General features: G+C 33.1%; 1 protein-coding gene across 9 annotated transcripts in view; it reads left to right on the top strand.

Annotated features, from left to right (window-relative positions):
- Window positions 1-21,437, top strand: part of sns (nephrin adhesion molecule sticks and stones) — a 326,558-nt gene that overhangs the window by 235,512 nt on the left and 69,609 nt on the right. For all 9 annotated transcript variants that reach the window (XM_073988663.1, XM_073988662.1, XM_073988661.1 and 6 more), the window contains one exon: window positions 18,248-18,396. In XM_073988663.1, the coding sequence (XP_073844764.1) occupies window positions 18,248-18,396 (149 nt within the window). The remainder of the gene's footprint in view (window positions 1-18,247; window positions 18,397-21,437) is intronic.

Genomic DNA, 21,437 nt, shown 5'->3' with positions numbered 1-21,437 from the left:
GTGCCTTCAGTTTCGCTTAAAATTAAAGCTCTTCTATTTGTAGTATAAAAATGTGATTCTTAAACGTTTAATAGACGTCAGGTTAATTTCATAAAAAATTGCAATTGAAGGACTTAACAAATCCACCTACCATATAATCATTATAGGGAAATAAAAAATATATATTTTTAACACGTTTTCCGACCTGAAATCGACCCATAATGTATTCATCTTGAATTTTTCCAGCATAATGTTGAAAATATATCACAAAAGACCGCCTCGTTGGCCTATAGTTTACTTACTTAATGTTGAAGAGGTAGTTTCATATTCAAACCTGTCTTGGAATATCTTTGAACGTGTAGAGCTGTCGAAGGCTGGTTTGTAATAGGCAAAAAATGGAAAGTGTCGATCTTCATCTCTTAGTCTTGGCCAAGTGGATTTGCTAGCCCTAAAGCAGCACTGTTTTAGCACAATTATTTCCTTATTATTTCTTGTATATCTAGACTTCATTTCTCATCTCTCCTTTTCTCCCGATACCTTTGTCGTGTGGTCTGTATCTTCGGTAGCAGCACGCACTGATATATAGCATTTCCATGTTAAATGAAACGTTTTCCAACTGAATTGAAACCTTTTCCAATTGAAATGAAACTTTTTCCAATTTAAATGAAACCTTTTTTTTATTAAAAAAAAATGAAAATAAATTAACATAGTAACGCTAAGTGATGTAATTGTAACAAATATACTTATATAGGTATGTATTATTGGAAAAAGTTTTAGTTCAATTGAAAAAGGTTTCATTTTAATTCATTTCAGTTGGAAAAGGTTTCATTTTCGTTACAAAAGGTTTCATTTAATTTGGAAAAAGTATCATTTCCTCTGGAAAAGTTTTAATTTCATGTGTAAATGCTATATTATCGAAACGAGAAGTGAGTTCATTAAACAATTTACCAAGTTGAGTAGAATGTGCTGTGGTTACATTTTCTGACTGCAGCTTTGCGATATCAAACTTTCGTGTTGTGTCCAAGTTTAATCGGGTACGTACTTTTTCTGCACCTTGGTAGTGGTCCGAGTCAATGCTTGCTTGACAGATCGATAGTAAAGTCCGCACGTTCGATACAATTTTACCAACTATTACATCGTGGTCAATCTAGTTTTCGATCTGGTGACATTTATGCTTAAATCTGTAGTGTGAATTTCACAACAGTTGGACCAATGAATCACCTAGAATCATTTTAATGTAATGGGCATGACCCCGATCATATGCTTTTTTCTAAGCGCTCTTAAAATATATCTTTGATCTGCTGGTCCTTTTCTTCGGACGGGGCATGGCCAGAAATAAGACTGATGTTGATGAATTTAGTTTTTATCCGTATTGTAGCAAGTCTTTCATCCAATAGAGTGAAACTGGAGACTAGGTGTTTTAACCTCCGACTAACTACAAATCTGCAAACAAATTCGTGATTTATATCATGGCTATCCTAATACAGTGTATAACTATATCAGAACATTGGTGGCATTTTTTGTATTGATATAACTGTAGCAATTTTGTCTGTTTTCAAAATAATATATAAATTTATATACTTTCCGACTTTTGATTTGGTTAGAGAGAAGACTATACTCTGCGGAATCGAATTCGCAATATTTCTTCCTGTAGTCTTTCTATGCATTGACCCATTATGCTATTTTATTTGGGTTTTCAATATGAATATGAAAAATATGCATAACCAATGTATGAATATCTATATAAGTTAAAGATTTATGTCACATATACATATGTGTCTATCTTAAGTCTCATCAACTAACAATCTCTCAATAAGTATCTCTTGTAATGTCGCAATATCGTTCTTCCTTTATACATTCATGTTCGTTATATCATGTGCCGAACTTGAATTTGAAACAGTTTTCAAATAGTTTGAACAATATTCAATATTCTTCGAAATGCAATATCAACTAGCCTTAGTATCTAGCAACGTTTCAATTGATGGAGTACGACGGTAGCAAGTCATCAATATGCTCCTACAATGGCTGCCGCAACTGATGTTATTGCTTTCAGCGCTCCCTGTGTTTGTCCATTTTGGAGATTTACAAATATTTGCAATAACATGGCTATCATGATTGTTGACATTTTAAAAATCCCTTCCATTTGTGTGGACGACAATGCTGCCTGCCTGGACCAACAAGGCTGCATGCACATGAATGAATTCCTTTTGCAAAATTCTTTTGATATTATTGAGGGTGTGCGTTCCTCGGCAATAGTAGAAGTTCTTACAAGGAAATCTGGGGTAAAATTAAGGAAATCATATGATGCTGCAGCAACCATAGATGATGAAGAAATCATGAAACGGAAAAGGGATATTAACAGTTGAAAAGGAAGTTGCACTCATGGCGATAAGAAAGGCTCCATTGTTAGAGGAAAAATTGTATACATATACGAGTACATTCATACATACCTTGGACACACTCAAGATGTTTGTTTGAAGTTAGTTGGTGAGCGACTGTTTCCATAGTTGATTGAGACGAGAAGTATCATCATCGCCATCATCATTATTGTGCGGAAGAAGGAAATAAAAATCATTTGATTTATTTTCTGTGTGTGCCTTTTGAACATGCACACACAGACACATACACTTAAACACACGTGTTTGACAACGAAACTTCATTGAAAGAAACCAACAAATGTAATATTGTTACAATCAAACAAAGAGCACAATCGAAGATGTATGACTGTTTAAGAAAAATATGCTCTCAATCAATTTCAGACGTCGAAATTGATAACCACCCTCATTTCATGAGAACCTGACTCCCATTGTTTTTTCGTCTCTGTGAGTGGGAATGGAGAAGTTGAGCATTGATCTACGTATGTGTGTGTGAGTCTGGCGAATAACAGTAAATCATCAATAACTTATGTGGCCTGCGAATGACAACGGACTGTCAGCCGCCACCCAACCAGCCTAAAAACCATCAACGAAATTTACTGTCACAAATCCTAAACCTCTAACTTTCAGTTATTTACGCTCATACATACGTATTTGCAGCATTTTTCTTTTTTATCAAAGCTCATCGTTTAAACCATCCAATTTTGGATTGGACATAGAGCTTTGATTGCCTTCTTCTACTTTGTGTTCATTCATGTCTGTTATGTGATTGGTATTTATTTTCGATTTCTCTGAATTTGTGAGTTGTTTTTAAGGGTTTGTAAATACAGGCCACTACTATAGCGTGGTTATGAATTTGTGCGGTTTTCCTTAGAATTTGTCAGAGATTCATAATTCAATTCCATGGATTTTAATGGAATATTGGACAAATTACGCTGTGCCGCTCGTTGTCTATGATAGTGATTTACATTCATATTCCATGAAAATTATTATGACTCTAATAGTTTGGAAAACAAAGTTATAGAAGAAAAACAAATGTGATTGTGTGTATGTGTTAAATTCGTGGAATTGATTAAGGGGAAGTATAGCAATGAAGATCGTATACAGTAAGGAAGTCTTATGAGATATGTATTTATTTAGTATATATTATTCGTTTAGATACTTTTTAGGTATTAAGGGGTTACAACAATTTATGAAAATCGGGTAAGATTTTGATATTGCTCCAATAGTATATTTGGCAAATTTTAGTTAATTTGGACCCTATAATATAGGATTACTTTTTTTAGCTACAGAAATGAACTGGTAAAATTTTCTCATCGATTGGACAATAAATGTGGCCTTTAAAGCAATTTCGTGATAATTCATCGTTGGCCCCATACACAGTACTATGAAAATGTTGAGGTCCCAGTGGCACGTGCTAACATATTCCAATTGTTCTCAAACTTTGACAATCTTAACATTTAACAAAACTAAACATTTAACAAAACTAAACATTTAATAGTTTCCCTTTGAGTTAAAACCAGTCTAGTGTCCACTATAACTCGAAAACGGCTGTACCGATCATCTTCTGGGCTTATTAAGTACATCAAAATCTTGTCTCTAAACGAGGATTTTTTAATTTTGACCATTTTGCAAAAAGAACCTGCAAAAATGTTTGCTAAAAATTTAAAATTTGAATTCTACAGTCCATCATTTTTTTAAATTACTTGGTGTAAGGCCAAGATTATTATGAATATATTATTATTATGAATATATGATGAAAATGGACACCGCAATATGCTTTTTTAAGAACAGTGTTTCGTAGACTTCAATTCGTCACAAATCTATGCAATATTTTTCAACAAAAAATTAATGAAAGTAGGTCAAAATGTGTTTTTGGATGATAAAGATCTATTAAAAGAGATTTCCAATAAATTATATGAATTTATTAAAATATAAATACGACCTCGAACTTGAAAAATGCATTTAACTTATTGGTGGCTGTCTTGAAAAACATCATACCAAACATTTTTTTGCAGCACGACTGAGGGTAACCCCTTAACAACCATTGAAAATCTTGACAGTTTAAAAGAACCAACTCTAAAAAAGTTAGAAAAAGTTTACCGTTAGTCATATAATTTCCAGAACAAATACCTATCACCAAATTTAAAAAAAACTCGATTTCCTTAATAAAAATACATACATATGCATTTTGACATGTGTGAATGTGTTTCAAACTATTGATCTTTAATTAAAATAAAACTAAAAGAAGTGTTATGAAATTTATTATCATAATTGTGTATTAATGAAAATTCAAAATCTTTAAAAAATATTGAAATTTATATTGGAAAGGAAAAATGTCATAATTCTTCCTCTGTTGAGGTTTTTGTAAAACACTTCACACAACTGTCCGAACAGAAGAACAAAAAACATTTTTTGCATTTAACTGTGAATTATTCAACTCTTTCTTTAGATCATATCCTCTTTGATTTTATGTTTGTGTGCTTCTATTCGAAATTCAAGTCCAATTTTTCTTGGGTTTTATGATAAATTTTTCATGTTTTTTTACTAGTTTTTGTGTTACTGCCGCTGCTACTCAACGTCCGGTGTTCAGTTGAAGGTTGTCTAATACGAACATCCGTTCGTCTGTTTGCAAGGCTATTTTTGTAAAAAGAATTCTTTGCTGATACGCACCATAGTGCCAGCAGCAGCATCAGCATAGAAACCAGGCATGTGTAAGGGAGTTTGTTTGAGATATCAAATACTCCAATCCTTTGTAAACTCTTAAGTTTTTTTCTGTGATTATTATATTTCTGATGGAGCGAGCGAAAGGGCGTACAAGGATATTTGAAGATAGTAACTGTAAAATGTTTTCATTTCAGGAATGACACAAGTGAGCATCACCCGTCTTTTTCTACGATGGGGAATAGATGCAATTTTCAAAATGTGTGTGAGTGAGTGCATGTGGTGTGTGAGAGCAACATTTAAAAACTGTTACACTATAAAAAATGCGAAATGTATTCCGGCATCTATTGCCTTATACAAGAGGAAACGTTCAGCTTAAAAAAATTGTGCAACTCGATTCCATGTTGGTTTACACAACAGCAACACATACTGAGATCAAATTGACATTCATTTAGCTAAAAATTGAATTTTTATTTATTTTATTCAGCTTAATTTCAGTTTTGCCAAAAATATTAAATTGTGAATACTAGGTAAACTGAATTCTGAAAAAAATAGCTTACGAAAAAATATAGGGGTGTTGAAGTATACCAGAGGCATATTAAAATAAAACCAAGAATAGACAATATTAAAGAAAACAATGATGACACAAATGTTCAAAAAGCTACGATTTGGACTTAATATCATTTTAAAACAGTTTCTAATCCATTAAATGTTAAATTGGCGATTCAAATCAAAATTGTTATAATATCGTTGCAACAGGCGTTAACTCTATCTATTGACAAGTGTTAACAATTGAGTTGTTGTGTCTTTATATTTTCATATCTTTGATTTTGTTGTTTTACATTTTTAGCTAACATGTGGGTTGCCGTTAAATTGATTTGCTTTTAGGAAGGACAGATAAGAATATAATAGCTCTGGAATTCATAACAAATCGTCATCAGTCCTCATCAGTTCCCCAAATATTATACCCAAATTTAATAGCGATTACACGGTTTTAAGAAATTACAGAAGTCAAGCTGTTTAATTGACTACAATGACACACAGTTCGTAGAATATGAATATGAATATGAAAATGAATATATGCGGTAATACTATGAAAAAGTAGAAAATGTATATTAAGAATGATTTAAATTTAACACACACACATATTTATTTGTACTTGGTATGCATACATGTACTACAGTTTTCCTTCAAATTTCGTGCCTTTCAGTATCTCAAGGGGACAGCTTTGGGCATTACTGTCATAAAATTACAAAATGTCAGTAAATAGTCTTAACATGACTCTCATTCTACATTTACAGTCAACTACATTTTATTGATTCTGAAGTATTTTGAAAAGGATGTACAATAAAAAAATCAACAAACTACAAATTTCAACAACTCTGAACAAAATTGCAATAACATTTTGACATATCCGCTATTGTTCTGGCTGGCACTACTACTCCCTTAACTACGTACATAACATTACATTGTTAAATAGATTGCACTCCTGTTGTAATACCACTGACACATCTGGAATGCACCGCCAAATCTTGCCACTATATGGCATGCATTGGCAATCATGTTGGTGGTTATGGGCTGCAATTTTGAGAGAAACACGTCCATAGTATGTGCTTGAATTGAATTTTAAGGAACTACAAAAAATGAACTAGAAACGCTAGAAAAACTTTTATATTCTCGAATTCAATTGTTTTTGTTGGCCAAACTTGAAGTATGGCAATGTGGCTATGTCCATACATAGACGTTATGAACATACCCAGCCATTCACTTACTAAATATAAAGTTGAAAAAATACTGATTTTTGAACCAAACGTGCAGATAATGCAAATACCTTAATTCTAACTTACATTCTGGGAGTTGTTTTTCTTTTCGAAAGGTGAAGAGGATTGTTTCTTTTTCACCATAGAACAATCGAAAGCCACTGAAGCTCTGAACATTTATGTATAAGAAATTCCTTAAAGGAATATCTTTTAAACTTGGGAACAATTCATAATACATGACATACAATTTTGTGGATTACTTGCTTCTTTGCTTTTCACTAATTGACTTAATGATGTTATGGTTTGTCTTCCTCTTCCGTTCGTATAGATGCTATTCTACTGAATCCCTTTTCAGTAATTGACCAATGAACAATACAAATGCAATTTATTTTCGCAATGATCCAACAAAGAATGTGTTAATATTTTATTCATGACACATTATTCGAATGATAATGATGTCATTTGGTAACAGAAACATCCTGTCACAACTCCAATGACATTGTCGCCATCTTCATCAGTTTCTTCCAATCCCAAATAAAAGTATCCATTTTGATAACGAAAAGTACAACTGAACATTTAGTGAAATTATAACAAGATTCGCACACCGCTGGCATAGTCATAATATAAACCTCGTACTTCCATTTCCTGGCATTCTTCTTTGTGGACAAGATATCCGTCTTTTTATATTCAAAGTTGTCGCAAACAGACTAATGCTTAGCCTTGCTCGTCTGAGTATTTATGGGAAGCATTGCTTCTTTGTAATTTTATGATTCTGTTAGTATTCATTGAATATAGTTTTTGATTGTATTTGAACACCCTACCAACGATATTCAATTTCAAACAAGTTATTTATTTATATAAATGTTATAAAAAATATTTATTTTATATACATGTTTATATAAATGTTTTTGTTTGTTGGTTTAAATTTTATTTCCAATATTTCAGTTGTTTTTGACATTGATCCTCAGAGATATTTATGGAAGAAGAGAGTCGATTGTCTTTCTAATGCAAATGTTTATTTAAAAAGAAAAGCGACAGATGCCAATAAAAATAATTACATTGTATGTTTTAACTCTTAAAAAATGCACAGCAATAGGATCTAATTATTTCCCTGAGCTAGTGGATTTGATCATAATTGATATGTATACCATCCACCATACATATATTAACTTTGTCATTCCGTTTGTAACACATCAAAATATTCGTCGAAGACCATATGATGTGTGTATATTATTGATCAGCATAAAATTCCAAATCAATATAACGATGTCCGTCCTTGGAATATTTAAGAGAATGCTTTATAATTTGTTACAGAAATTAATATTGTTGTTAGGATGTTTGGTATTAAAATCTCTATATCATAATAATATAGCCCTCAATGAACGAAACCTCCCATTTTTTGTATTTTAAAGGGTTTAGCCTCATTATTGCATCGAAATGGCTAACATTGGTATTCACTCTTCATGGGGTTTACAAAGTTTGGGTAGTATGTTGTACTAGGTTTATATTGCCCAAACCTAGTACAACACACTACCAATAGCTGAACAACTTCTGGCCGATCACGGTTCCGTTCGTTCATTTCCTCGGCACTCTTGCTTAAGCCACGAGTGGGATTAAAATTTAAACAAGTAAGAAGGGTTACGTTCGGCCGGGCCTAACTTATATGGAATAATTAACTTTCTTTCTATTGGGAACGCCAAATAGCTAATTTTAGCTAATTCAGTCAGCTAAAAACTTGAAAACGTGGACATGTGTCCACAATCCTTGATGGAGAAGTTCTAACGATTGGGAGCCAAAGGACATCCAATCATGTCCTGAAATCCGTAGTAAAGTTTTATGGGGCCATACGAAAACGTGATAATTTTTGTTGGAGAAGTTTTGTGACCACGGGGAACCTCAAATGTGAAACTACAAGTAGTTCGGCCGAAAACTGAAGCTAAGATCTTCAAAATACGTAAAATCGGGAGGTACCGTTATATGGGGCGATGTTGACAATTTTCAGCTGAGAAGTTTCGTGACCCATGGGAACATCAAATATTAAATTACAGGTAGTTCGGCCAAAACATGTCGCTAATATCTTCAAAATACATAAAATCGGGAAGTGCCGTTATATGGGGGTGCTAAACCAAAACATGAACCCATTTTGAACATTTTTGGTGGAGAAGTTTTTTGAACCTTATATATGAAATTTTATGGCGATCGGTTAAGGCTAACCCGTGCCAACCTAGCGATATTTGTTTCAATAGTAATTTGTATGGGGCCAAAGGTGCACTTTCACGAAAATCCTCTGAAGGCCGTCATTATGGACCAATCGATGAAAAATTTCACCAGTTCATTGTTGTGGCTCAAAGCTATTTCTACAAAATTTGTGACGAGCTGTTGACGATAATTCCTTTTCCTATATAATTATATTCAATATAATCAATATATAATTATACTCAATATTCGATTAAAACGCATCTTCAGTCTTATTTCTTCGATTATGTAGCGCTGCATTTTAATTCCAGCTTTATACATATAATTCCTTAACGTTAACTTTAATGTTTTCCTTTCGTTTTGTTTTTGCAGAACATCATTATTTTTTCCTCTTACATTTTCACTTCACAAACACTCACATGTTGTTGTATGTATACCCAGATAGCATTTAGAAGACTGTTTTTTCAAAAATCACATTGAGGAGTCTTTTTAGAGTCCTTTTGGTGATCAAAAATTGATTAAGTCGCTTGTGTGATCAGAAAGGGACTCGAAAGTGACTCCCTGTAATGATTAAAAAGTGTTCAATTTAAAATACAACAACAAATGTGTAGCAATCACAAATAAATCATTGAGGTGTTTAAAATGTGACAATTTTTTGTTATTTATTGTCACATTTTGATCATCTGGAAGATTGAAAAATGCTTAATCAAAAAAGGGTCATACAGGTGTTTGAAAAGTGATTATAATTATGTATATTCTGATCATATTTTGAACAGTTAGGTGATTAAAAACTGATTGTTTTGTTTTATTTTTGTTTGGTTGTAAATAATTCTCATATACACTTTCTACAAAACTTTGATATAAATGTAACGTATAATATTAAGAGTATAGACAAACACAACACATGTTCAAGTTTTGCCAAGTGAAATGAAGAAGCAGTATACTCACCGCGCAACATACAGAATAATTAAAAGACATAACAAAGCAGAAAAGACACCAAAACAAAGGAAAGAAACAAAAAAGAATAAAGAGAAATTTCTTTTAATTTATTTTGTCTAATAAATGAATCCCTAAAGACTCATAAACGATTATAAACATGACCCAAAAAAGACTCGAAAAAGAGTCCCAAAGTAATCAACAAATCACCAATAAATGATTGCAATACGACTCGAAAAAGACTCATTTGTGATTTGTTTAGAAGAGTCGCCTGAGGTTATGTTTTCCTACCGACAAAGGAGTCATTTATGATCAGAAAATGAGCTCATATTCTAGCTTTTTAATCGTGCAGTCGGATCAAAAAAGACTCGAATTTGATTAAAATTTTCAAAAAATGCTGACTGGGTATTTATGAAACTGTATGTGTCTGTATATGTATTTGAATGTATGTGTGTATGTGATATTTGTCTGGGTCTAAATTATTTATACGAGTTTTTTTTTGGGAAAAGGCTAAGAATACTTGATATTCGTTCTGATGGTCTTCGAGGTAAACCTCAATCTTCGTTCCACGTTTGAACTTTTTCTCGTCAGTCATTGTTCGAAACACATTAAACGAATAAAAAAAGAAAAGAAATTCACTCAAATGGGTAAATATTCTACAGAATGCGTGTGTGTGGGTTGTCCTGGCCATAGTGTAGTTTGTGGCAGTGACCCTCCTCACTGGTATGGTTTGGGATGTAGTAGCCAGTTAAGTAGCATACCTAAATAGTTTCATATTTTGTCCATTTATGTGGGGTTGATACTGTATTTGTCATATGCAAAACGATTGTCGGGTAAAATACCAACAAATGGGTTCTTAATAACATTTTCATCCTAAAATGGAACTTTGTTCTTGGCCATTTTGAACATACACGTGCGTATACATGACTAGATCCCTTCTTTGTTACTATTATTTATTAAAAAGAAACAGGCAAACAAGAAAAACGTCCCCAAGAAAATGCCCTTAAAATTTAAATGTCATATGCTTCAATATCCTTTGGACCTTTTGAATCTCTTCTAACAAAATAGCAATGTATTACTGTGGGCTTTCCGTCATTATCATTGTCATCATTATTTATTTAGTTTTTATAGGCCAGATATTTTCTGCCGTCCCTTAGCCATTGTATTGTTTAGTCACACTTTTATTATGGCATTAGGTTGTATGCTTGTTTTGCAACGACCAAAGGTAACGGGAAAAAGGACAGCAAGCAAATTGCATTAATTTTATAAGGGAATTTGTTTTCTCTCTTTCTTGGTCCCCAGCTAACTTAATAAGGCAAGATATAATGGGCGAAAGCAAAAATCTTTAGTGATATTGCAAATGAAAATGCTTGCATTTGTATCTCGAAGAATATGTCCTTTTGTATTTCATAAATTTAACAATTTAAAAAATAAATATTTAAAATTTCCAATTCAGAGAAAATTGCCTCTAAATTATCACAAATGCGCACATATTGTGGGTTAACTGTTTTTTTTTTAATATTTAACCTTTTTTGATGTCCTTATTATGAAAATAATGGGGTTATTTACACACACAATATTACGTTTATGTGAATGAACATACACACGCACATTGTAGTAACGCCGGGTTATTTGTTGATTTGCTTGCTGTCCATAATATTCAAATGATTTTCATTATTTTATTTATTTGGTGTGTGTATGAAGGTTTTCAATAAATTTGTTTTTGATTTTAAATTTATTCATAGTAGTATATTAAGGTGGGTAAATTGATTAAAAACGATTAAAATGTATATATCCAAAAGTATTTGCATTAATATCGAATGTTTCTCTTAATGTTAACTCAGTTGCACCTAATTTATTTTAACTATGCTTAGACATGTGTGTATGCATGTATATCTGAATGTTATTGGCAAATTTACATGTTTACAACTCGCTTCAAATGACAGTTACGAAGCATACAAAAAACAGCAACAGCCATGCATATGCCAAATAATGCATATTTAATTACAGAGGTTATGCAAACATTCCATATTTGTTTACGCAAACGCGTCGATATTTTGATGATTTAGAATTTTAATTGAATTGCAGATATCTGATTATTCGAACAATGTGTCATTCCATTTAAAGTATTGCAAAAGGCCTCAAATTCTAAATTGAATGCACATTCAATAATTAAAAAGGACTGTTTGTCAGATATTGTTTTTCGTTGAGAAATAGAAACATAACGAAATATGAACTTAGAAATCGTGTCGATGAACGTGTTTATGTACGTATGTAAATGAATGAAACATTTTTAATTTTTTTCAACATTCCCGTTTTCCGAGAATTTCTCTATGTAGGTATTATTAAATATATAGATAGTCGGTACGAATGCACCGTCCTATTATTTTTTAAACCCTCAGTCTTAGGCTAAAAGGGTACATACACTTTGATACGAAATAACGGTTTTAGACCCCAAGTATGTTTGGAGTGGATAACTCTCGAACGGGTCAACTCTTTCGAACCAAATTTTGGGTATCGTAATATTTTGTCCAAACTTAGTTTAAGTTCGTAGATGGGCCTTATCGGTCCACTCTTTCGGGTACCTCCCCCACAAAAGTTCAAAATTTTTCTGTAAAATGGTGTGAAAGATAACTCTCGAAGGGAGCAATCGATTTGGTCCAAACTTTGCACATCGTATTATTCCTTCCAAATATAGATTGGGTTCGAATATGGACTATATTTTTGGTGCACTCCTTCGGGTACCTTCCACACAAAATTCGGATAAAATGAACTTCAACAGCTCCTCTCGGATTGTTTTGAAATTTGTTTCAGAAAGTTGTCCATGCGGCTCCCTTTACAAAGGTACAATTTTTTTCTTCCGCAAGTCCATACTTCCACAAAATTCGTAAAAAAGTGAAGCTTAAGAGCTCGTCTCTCATCGTTTAGATTTTTTTCGGTAGGTTGTTCTAGCGGCATCATTTAAAACGGCACAATCTGTTTGCGGAATAAGTCAATACTTCCTGAGATAATGGCCCAAGCTCCAGAACCCTGCCAGTACATACTCAAATAGCTATCGTGCAAGATAACTCTAAAACTTTTTCAAAAATTTCTTCTACACTTAGTTTAATGTAATTTAATATTTCAAGTCCTTTATGACGAAGTTTGGTTACTAAAAATGTTTGGTATATGTCAATGATTTGGTATAGACCCACAATACGGTACATACAGATTTTAGAGTACACAAGTATGTATTGCAAAATCAATAAATTTTGTATACGGCATGGCTGAGGGTATATATCTGTCGGGACAGCTGACTGATACTTTCTTACATATTTATTTATTAGCTTCTGGTCATTGTTCTCGTCTTACTATGGACGAAAATCGAATCTTTATACTATTGATAGTTTTTAAAATAAAAAAAATAAAATAAAAAAATGCGAAATGAATTAAAACGCAACATATCACATATGTACGCGTACTACACAAGCTACAAAATTTTCAAATAAAGAATAGGATAACAACAACCCAAGTTCAAAGGCACTGACGTATCACCCTGATTCTCCAATCAGTTTCCAATAAAGGCTTTCGGCTAACGAGGGTATATACACAATCATTGGACTAAAATGCACCTAGTCGAAAAAAGTAAGTTTGGATGAAATTAGTTTCAGACAATTTGGAATCGATTTAGTCCTGTCCGTCCGTCTGTCTCTCTGGTTTGAGCGCACGACAACTCTCGAACGGATCGATTGATTCGTTCCAACTTCGATCAAGTTAGACCACAAAAGTTCAAAATTTGTCGCTAAAATGGTGCGCACGAAAACTCTCGAAGGGAGCAACCGATTTGGTCCATTCTTTGCACATCGCTATATTTCTACCAGATATAAATCAAATTGGAATCGGACACAAAATTCCAAAAGTTTTTGAAAAAGTGTAAATTAAGCGCAGCTCTCGAATCGCTTTAATTTTCTTTGCAACAACTTTTCTTCAATGCCCCTTTTACGACGGTACATGTTTTTCAGGGGTAAATTCATCTTTCCTGAGAAATTGGCCCGAAAGCTTTAAAAATTCCCTGCGACCATAATCTGTATTGGCTGGTGCGCACGACATCTTCTGCGAGTCTTAGATAAAGTTTTAAGTTGGACGTCGGTCCATTTCCGCGGGTACCGCATCTTCTAAATTTGAAACAATTTCACAATCCGACAACTCTCGACCGGATCAACCGATTTGGTTCAAACTTTGAATCTTGCTATATTTTTCCAATCTTTGATTAAGTTCGAAGATTTTTTAGGACATGTAAAATTTCTTCTAAACCTATATCAAGTTGCCCATACCAGACAATATTTGTGGGTACTTCCTTCCCATAAGTTCAACATTTTTCCTTAAGTTTAAGGCCATATGGAGCATCCTTGAAGATTTTACAAGATCCTTTTTGTGGTCCTGCTAAGAGAGATATTATTCTTTTCCTGGGCAAATCCATGCTTCCTGATATAATTGTCCAAAAGTTCTCTACAAGGATCATCAATACCACTCCTTTAGTTACCCACTCCGCAACATTTTGGCGCTTTCATTCAAATAAAATTTATTACTTAAATTTAAACATGTATCCAGAACACACACAATCGTTAAGATAAATACCAGAAAAGTTTCGATATTTTTTGTCGTGAATTCATAGATCCAAAAGCGGGTAACAAAATTCTGAAAATGTATTAATAATTTTTGGGAAAAAAGATGTTGGTTGAGTAGCCGATATTCGCTTTGTCAATAGATCAAAATTACAATTCACTTGATATCCACACACTTTCATGTGCATTGAAATTAAAATAAGAGGGGAGGGAAACCTGTGCTCTTCGCGGAAATGTCTATACATAAAATTTGTGCGGTAAATTACCATCTGATGGACTTTCTAAAACGTTTTGCCTTTATAGAATCCCGAATTTCCAAAGATATCGCCCGTTAAAACGTCAATAGATCAGTAGTAATCACTCTCATACGGTCCGATCCCTACGCTCATATGTTTTTGAGATCCATATTCTGACTTTTGCTAATAAATAATATAACTGCACTCTTTGCACTGAATTTTATTAAATCCAAAACTTAGATGTCAAGAAATTACCATTATTTCCTAAGTTTCTCACTCTTGCACCCATGCTCATGCCACTCCTCCGATGAAGTACGAATGACTGATATCAGTTTTAAAATTTTACTCGTTTTTAAACATACCAAAACAAAATAATTTAAATAATATTAAAAATGATATTTTACAAAATATTGAAGATTTTTGGCTCAGTTGCATATGTTTTGAGCATTAAATTTTAAGGCGTTTTATGTATTTTCAAATTTTTTCATAATTCTTGTTAGATATAGTGCCAAAACTCTTTATTTTCTTATACTTGAAGCATTAACTATAAATAATTGAAAAAAACCTAAATTGCCTTTCAAAAAATATTTTACAGAAAATTTTCTAAAACGTGCAACTTTGTTGCAAATTTATTGGCCACCACTGTATATATATTGCCATTTCAAGCGACAATAATTTCTCTTAGTATATAAAATTTCTTCACCTACCCTCAAAAAAAAAATTCTTACAAAACCTCATCATCACCGATTGGTGAAAAATAGACTATTGTTTAAAGAAAAAATGCGATTTGTCTATTTGCCCACTTGTATTGGTCTAGAGCCAACATGTAGTTACCAATATAAGTTTGTTTTTCGTTTTATTATTTTTTGCTACTGGGAAGATGGATATCTGAACTTAAAAGATAAATGTCTATTTAATTTATTATTGATACAAAAGCAACGAAAAAATCTATAGAAAACATACAGATAGTCGTCTTAGATATTACAATATGTTAGGGGAGGGGCAAGTTATGTTAGAATGATCAGACCTTGTATCGGCTGAGTGATTCGGATTCTCATTCTATTCATTTTTTGTTCCTTTTTGCAATTCAATTCAACTAATTTATCTAAACTACAACAAAAATAACTACGTTTTAGAGTAACAAAATAAAAGTTTAATGGATGCTTACAAGCTCAAGTCTATCGATTGTATGTATTTATGTATGTATTTGTGTGTGGGTGTATGGGTGAGCGCTTCAACAATTTTAAATTGATTGATTTCCATTTTTATTGTTGTTGCTGTCGTTGGCTACCGAACCGAACAACAACAGGAGAATGAAAGGAAAAAAACGAACACCACTTGCCAGGATTTTAATACAATGTGATGGATGGCACAAAGAAAACGACCGAATTTTTGCTCTTAACGAATTATTTGATTAAATTAAATTGATATTGAATCGTAAAGCTTCCCATATTTCTATACATTATCTATCTTTGTGTGGGTAATATGCGTGTGTGGGTTTTGTGTGTATGGATGTCAAGTTTAGATATGAATGTGGGTTTTTGTTCATATTTCATAGATATTTGTTAAATTGAATTGAAATTTAAAATATATTATTTACTTTTTCAATGGAATTTTCTTATAACGCAAATGTTCAAACGTAAGTATGAATGCAGGTTTAAAAATACAATTACAACAACAATTAAAAACTCTATTGTATGTGGTCATCAATATCAGTAGATAAATGTCTGTGTTATTAGCAATAATAGTATGTAGTTAAAAGATTATGTTTTATTATTACGTTTTTGTTTTTTTTTTGCTTCACAACAACAGCATATTGGCTAAATGTATTGCTAGCTGGTTAATTGAAGTGCATGCATTTGTCATTTGATAATTTATGTTGTAATGCCTGAGTAAATTGCTAACCAAATGTATAGAGTTTTTCAAATGGTTTATTTTTTGGACAGCAGCTATACACTATTTTAAATAATATACTGATTTCTTCTCTCTCTTTCTCTTCTGCTCCTCTTTCCTTGTTCCATGCCCTGCTGTGGGATTCATTTCTGGACTGTGATTTTAAACGACTGAACTGGTTACGTCATGAATCATGCTGATGGCTGTAATAAAACAAAACACAAAACTGCCAACAATGCTAAAAATCAAAATGGCCCGATGCAAATACTATATCACTGTGATGACAACTGTTAATAATCACCGCAATATTGAATGTGCCCAACTCCTCCATGATGTTATCGTCATCATCATTGCCATCAACATCGTCATCTTCGATTCGCGTGGCGGGAATGAATATCAACACCATTATCAACGTTGTCGTTGCAACGATTTGTGGCATAACCATGTGGCTTGTACTGGTGTTGGTTACTAAATAACTGTTGGGGGTTAAAACCTACACATTCACATGTTCAAACACACACAAAACCCCAATTGTAACCATTGCAATTTTGTTCATCATCAACGCTGTTGTTCGTTGTTGCCCTCATCATTATTGCCGTCATGCTATCATCATCATCGTCGTCATTACCATTACCATCAACACTATCGCCATGCGTTAATGCATTTATATTAATAAAATGCATTAAATTTTTAAAAAAAAATGTGCACACACACTTTTTTGTTCATCTCTTGTTTGTATGCCTGTATGTGTTTCATTTACCCTCATGTGTTTGTATGGTTTTTATTGTATTTATCCAAACTGACAAATGCCTTCACACACACATACACACACGTGCACTTATACCCGATATGACAATGATATTAACATCAAACGAAAATATGACAAATTACTTAAAACAACCGACCGGAATTCAAATTTTCGCCATGGGAAATGCTTGAAATCGCATAAATTTTAACTCAAACGCCCTTTCATTCCCACTGCCGCCATGAATTCATGGTTATGGCTGACTACTGCTGGTATGCAATGTTTAATGGTGCAACGACAAAAACCATACCGACAATAACAACAAAAATATCATTGCATTTTATTTATGGCATTTATATTTAAACTACCCCAAATACCTGAATGGTCAATGGCGATTATATCACTTGGAATTTATATTTTTTTCGCATTACTTTTATTGTGATATCTTTTCACTTCACTTTTCACGTGTAATACACTCACTGACGCCATCGCTCTAAATCACACTATTCCACGTATCCCATAAATTCACCTGTCACAATACTGCCCTAAAATAATTAAATGTTCATTCCTACTAATTTTTTCCTACCTTTGGACATTTAATAAAAACTTATTAATTGTCTCCCATCGATGGATTTTTTTGTTTTAATTTATCACGGATGCAAAATATTGACAAATTATCTTCAATACAAAAATGCCGTTTCGTTTTTAACCTCACTCCACAATATTTCCGTAAATATCTGTCCTCAACAAATACACAATTTTCAATATTTATACTGCGTGGGATTATGGCTGTGTTGGCTGGTGCGAACGCTTGCATCTGCATTGCATATTCGCTGGTAACTATTAAACAACAAAACAGCTGAAACAACTAATCAACCTGGAAAAACTGCAACAATTGAAATGTATGCGCCCAGCTCGTATAATGACACCGTTACCGGTGAAACTTTGTCAAGTGTTTCGGAGAAAAGCGAATCTTATTCCAACGACGGCAGTCAGGGCGATTATATTGTAAGTATATTGTAGACTAAGAAAACTTAAATAATAATAACAAGGACTTGTATATAACAATTTAATTAAGGGTTTTAACGATAAAAAATCTCCTGGTATGGGATTTTGCAATTACTTAAATACGTGTTTTATATACATAAATAAAAAACTACATCGCTCATTTACTCAAAGAATGGCATAACTCAAAAAATGTGTTTTCTGAGTAAGCAACTTTTTTTTACTTTATCATTTTTCAAATTTTCGTATTGATATCTCTTACATCCTGTTTATGTACGTTGATACGAAAATGTATTTGAATGAAACACACCCAAACTTTAGTTTTCGAAATATTATTCCCTTTGCTTTTGTTTCAAAACAAAAACAAATTTGAAAAACACACACGTGTTACAAAGAGTTACATCTCATTTACTAATAGTTTGGCATAAATTAATAAAAAAGTTTTTTTGGGTTTCTGAAGTACTACAACACAAATCATGCTAGATCTTACACAGAAATTTAGCGCTGATATATGGCTAGTTCTTTGCAAAAGATGGTCCATTTTTGGTCTTATGATTATTTTAAGTTGCTAAGTCAAATTACAATCTGCAACTTAAAACACATTCTTTCTCGAAGCTGTATTTTTCGAGATGTGACACTCATTGAGTAAATGAGCGATATGTATTTTTATATATATATATATTTTTTTGTTTTACATTACAATATTTAGCTCTGTTCCAGAACCTGCAAGAATCTACTATTTTTCATTTTTTTGTCAAACTTAAAAACGAAAAATTTCAAAAATAGTTGACTCTTGCTTTTGTCGAACTCGACTTTATACTTTTGCAGAAAATGTTAAATGCTTTGTCTCTCAACTTTAAAGAAAATACGCGTGTTACGTGTACGTTATGATGTACATATGTAGCATTTCAATTTCACTCTCCCGTCTCTGACAATACAAAGTCGCACATTTTACTGGAATCGGTGTCTTTGCTTTGTCTCTGTATAAAATGACTACTAGGCGTATGATTAACTGCTTATAGTTATTGGACTACAAACATATGTTACGTATACGTTATGCTGTACATAGCAGTTCAATTTCAATCTCACAACTCTCTGTTTTTCACTCTATCACGGACTAATAGGGTAAAGTTAGATATTTTACTGGAATCGGAGTCTATATTGAAAAAAGGAACTCAACTCCAACTGCGTGAAACAAACTACTTTTTTATTATTTTTAAATCCTTCATTGACTTGAAAATTTTGACATAAAACTTAGTAAAGTTTTTGAGTTATTATGATTAAATAAAACAATGTCCTTAGGTTATCGAGAAAGGAGAAGTGGCTTCAAAATGCTTCCCTATTTAAAGCATTTTATACCTTGAAGGCGTTTGTAAATAGAAAATCGAAATGCCGTTAAGAGTTATTAAAAAGTACCTAATCTTCTGGAGTATATCTTATGTGAAAGCATAAGACATCAGCTCAAGAATATTCTCTATACTAAACAATTTGTTTGTTTTGAGACAAAGTTCAACATGGGTTATAATATGCTGTCATGAAAGTAAATGCAAAATCGTACTAAGTCGGAGTTTGAGTTTGAAGTCTTGCTTAAGACTATTTCTGCGGAGGTGCCAACATCCATGATGAACGACATTGGCATCATGACATCGTTTAGCTTATGACAGCGTGTAAATTACTTATCAAACAAACAATTTTTAATTCCCAAGTGAGGTTTCAGGAGTATATCTTATGTGAAAGCATAAGACATCAGCTCAAGAATATTCTCTATACTAAACAATTTGTTTGTTTTGAGACAAAGTTCAACATGGGTTATAATATGCTGTCATGAAAGTAAATGCAAAATCGTACTAAGTCGGAGTTTGAGTTTGAAGTCTTGCTTAAGACTATTTCTGCGGAGGTGCCAACATCCATGATGAACGACATTGGCATCATGACATCGTTTAGCTTATGACAGCGTGTAAATTACTTATCAAACAAACAATTTTTAATTCCCAAGTGAGGTTTCAGGTGATAAGTGCAAAACTTGGGGGTTTTTGTGGATAAAATAACCAAATAACCAATCTATATCAAAACTTGAACCTATGTAAATAATTTGTTAGCTAGTGCCGTTCGAAAATGTAACTAAACCCCACGACATATATCTGATACTTGTACCGCTATAAGATGATATACCAAACCATGAAACATGAGCCTATTTCAAACATCTTTCGGTGAATAGATTACCACACCACAGTTAACTTGAAATCCGAACTACAACCGTTTCAGTTGGAAAATGGGATAAATATGGGCTAATCCAAATTATGGAACTTCACAACAATTCTAAGCAGGGAAGTTTATTATCCATACCCGCATTGGTATAAGTTTTCTTTTGTTATTGTTTGGATTTTGATACCCTCAGCATTTATGCTAACGAGAGTATATACACTTTCATACGGGCAAAATGTGCCTCATCAAAATAATGGTATGTTTGGACGAAATCCGTTTCAGACAATTTGGAGTGATTTAGCAATGTCCGTCCGTCTGTCTGGCTGGCTGTTATCGTGCGCCCGATAACTCTCGGATGGATTAACCGATTCGATCCAAAATTTGGCTTTCGTAATATTTTACCCAAACTTAATTTTGGTTCGAAGATGGGCTATATCGGCCCACTCCTTCCGGTACCTCTCCCACAAAAGTTCGAAAATGTTCGGAAAATTTGTGCGCACGATAACTCTTGAAGGAAGTAACCGATTTGATCCACACTTTGCACATCGTGAAATTTCTACTTAGGTTCCAAAATGGACTCAATCGGTCCACTCCTTCGGGTACCTCCCACACAAAATTTCGGATAAGTTCAGATTAGGACCATCTCTCGAATCGCTTTGATTTTTGTTGCAACAACTTGTATTCGTTGCCCCCCATACGACGGTACAAGTTTCATCAGGGGCAAGTCCATACTTCCTGAGAAAATAGCCTGAAAGATGCAAAAAGCCTTTATGACACCGTGTGTAGTGGATGGAGCGCAAGATAACTCTCGAACGGATCTGCCGATTCGATCCAAAATT

The sequence above is a fragment of the Musca autumnalis genome, unplaced genomic scaffold (genome assembly GCF_047663935.1).
Source record: "Musca autumnalis isolate F117 unplaced genomic scaffold, ASM4766393v1 scaffold_5, whole genome shotgun sequence".
Classification (NCBI taxonomy): Eukaryota; Metazoa; Arthropoda; class Insecta; order Diptera; family Muscidae; genus Musca; species Musca autumnalis.
This window is presented reverse-complemented; position numbering and strand designations above follow the sequence as displayed.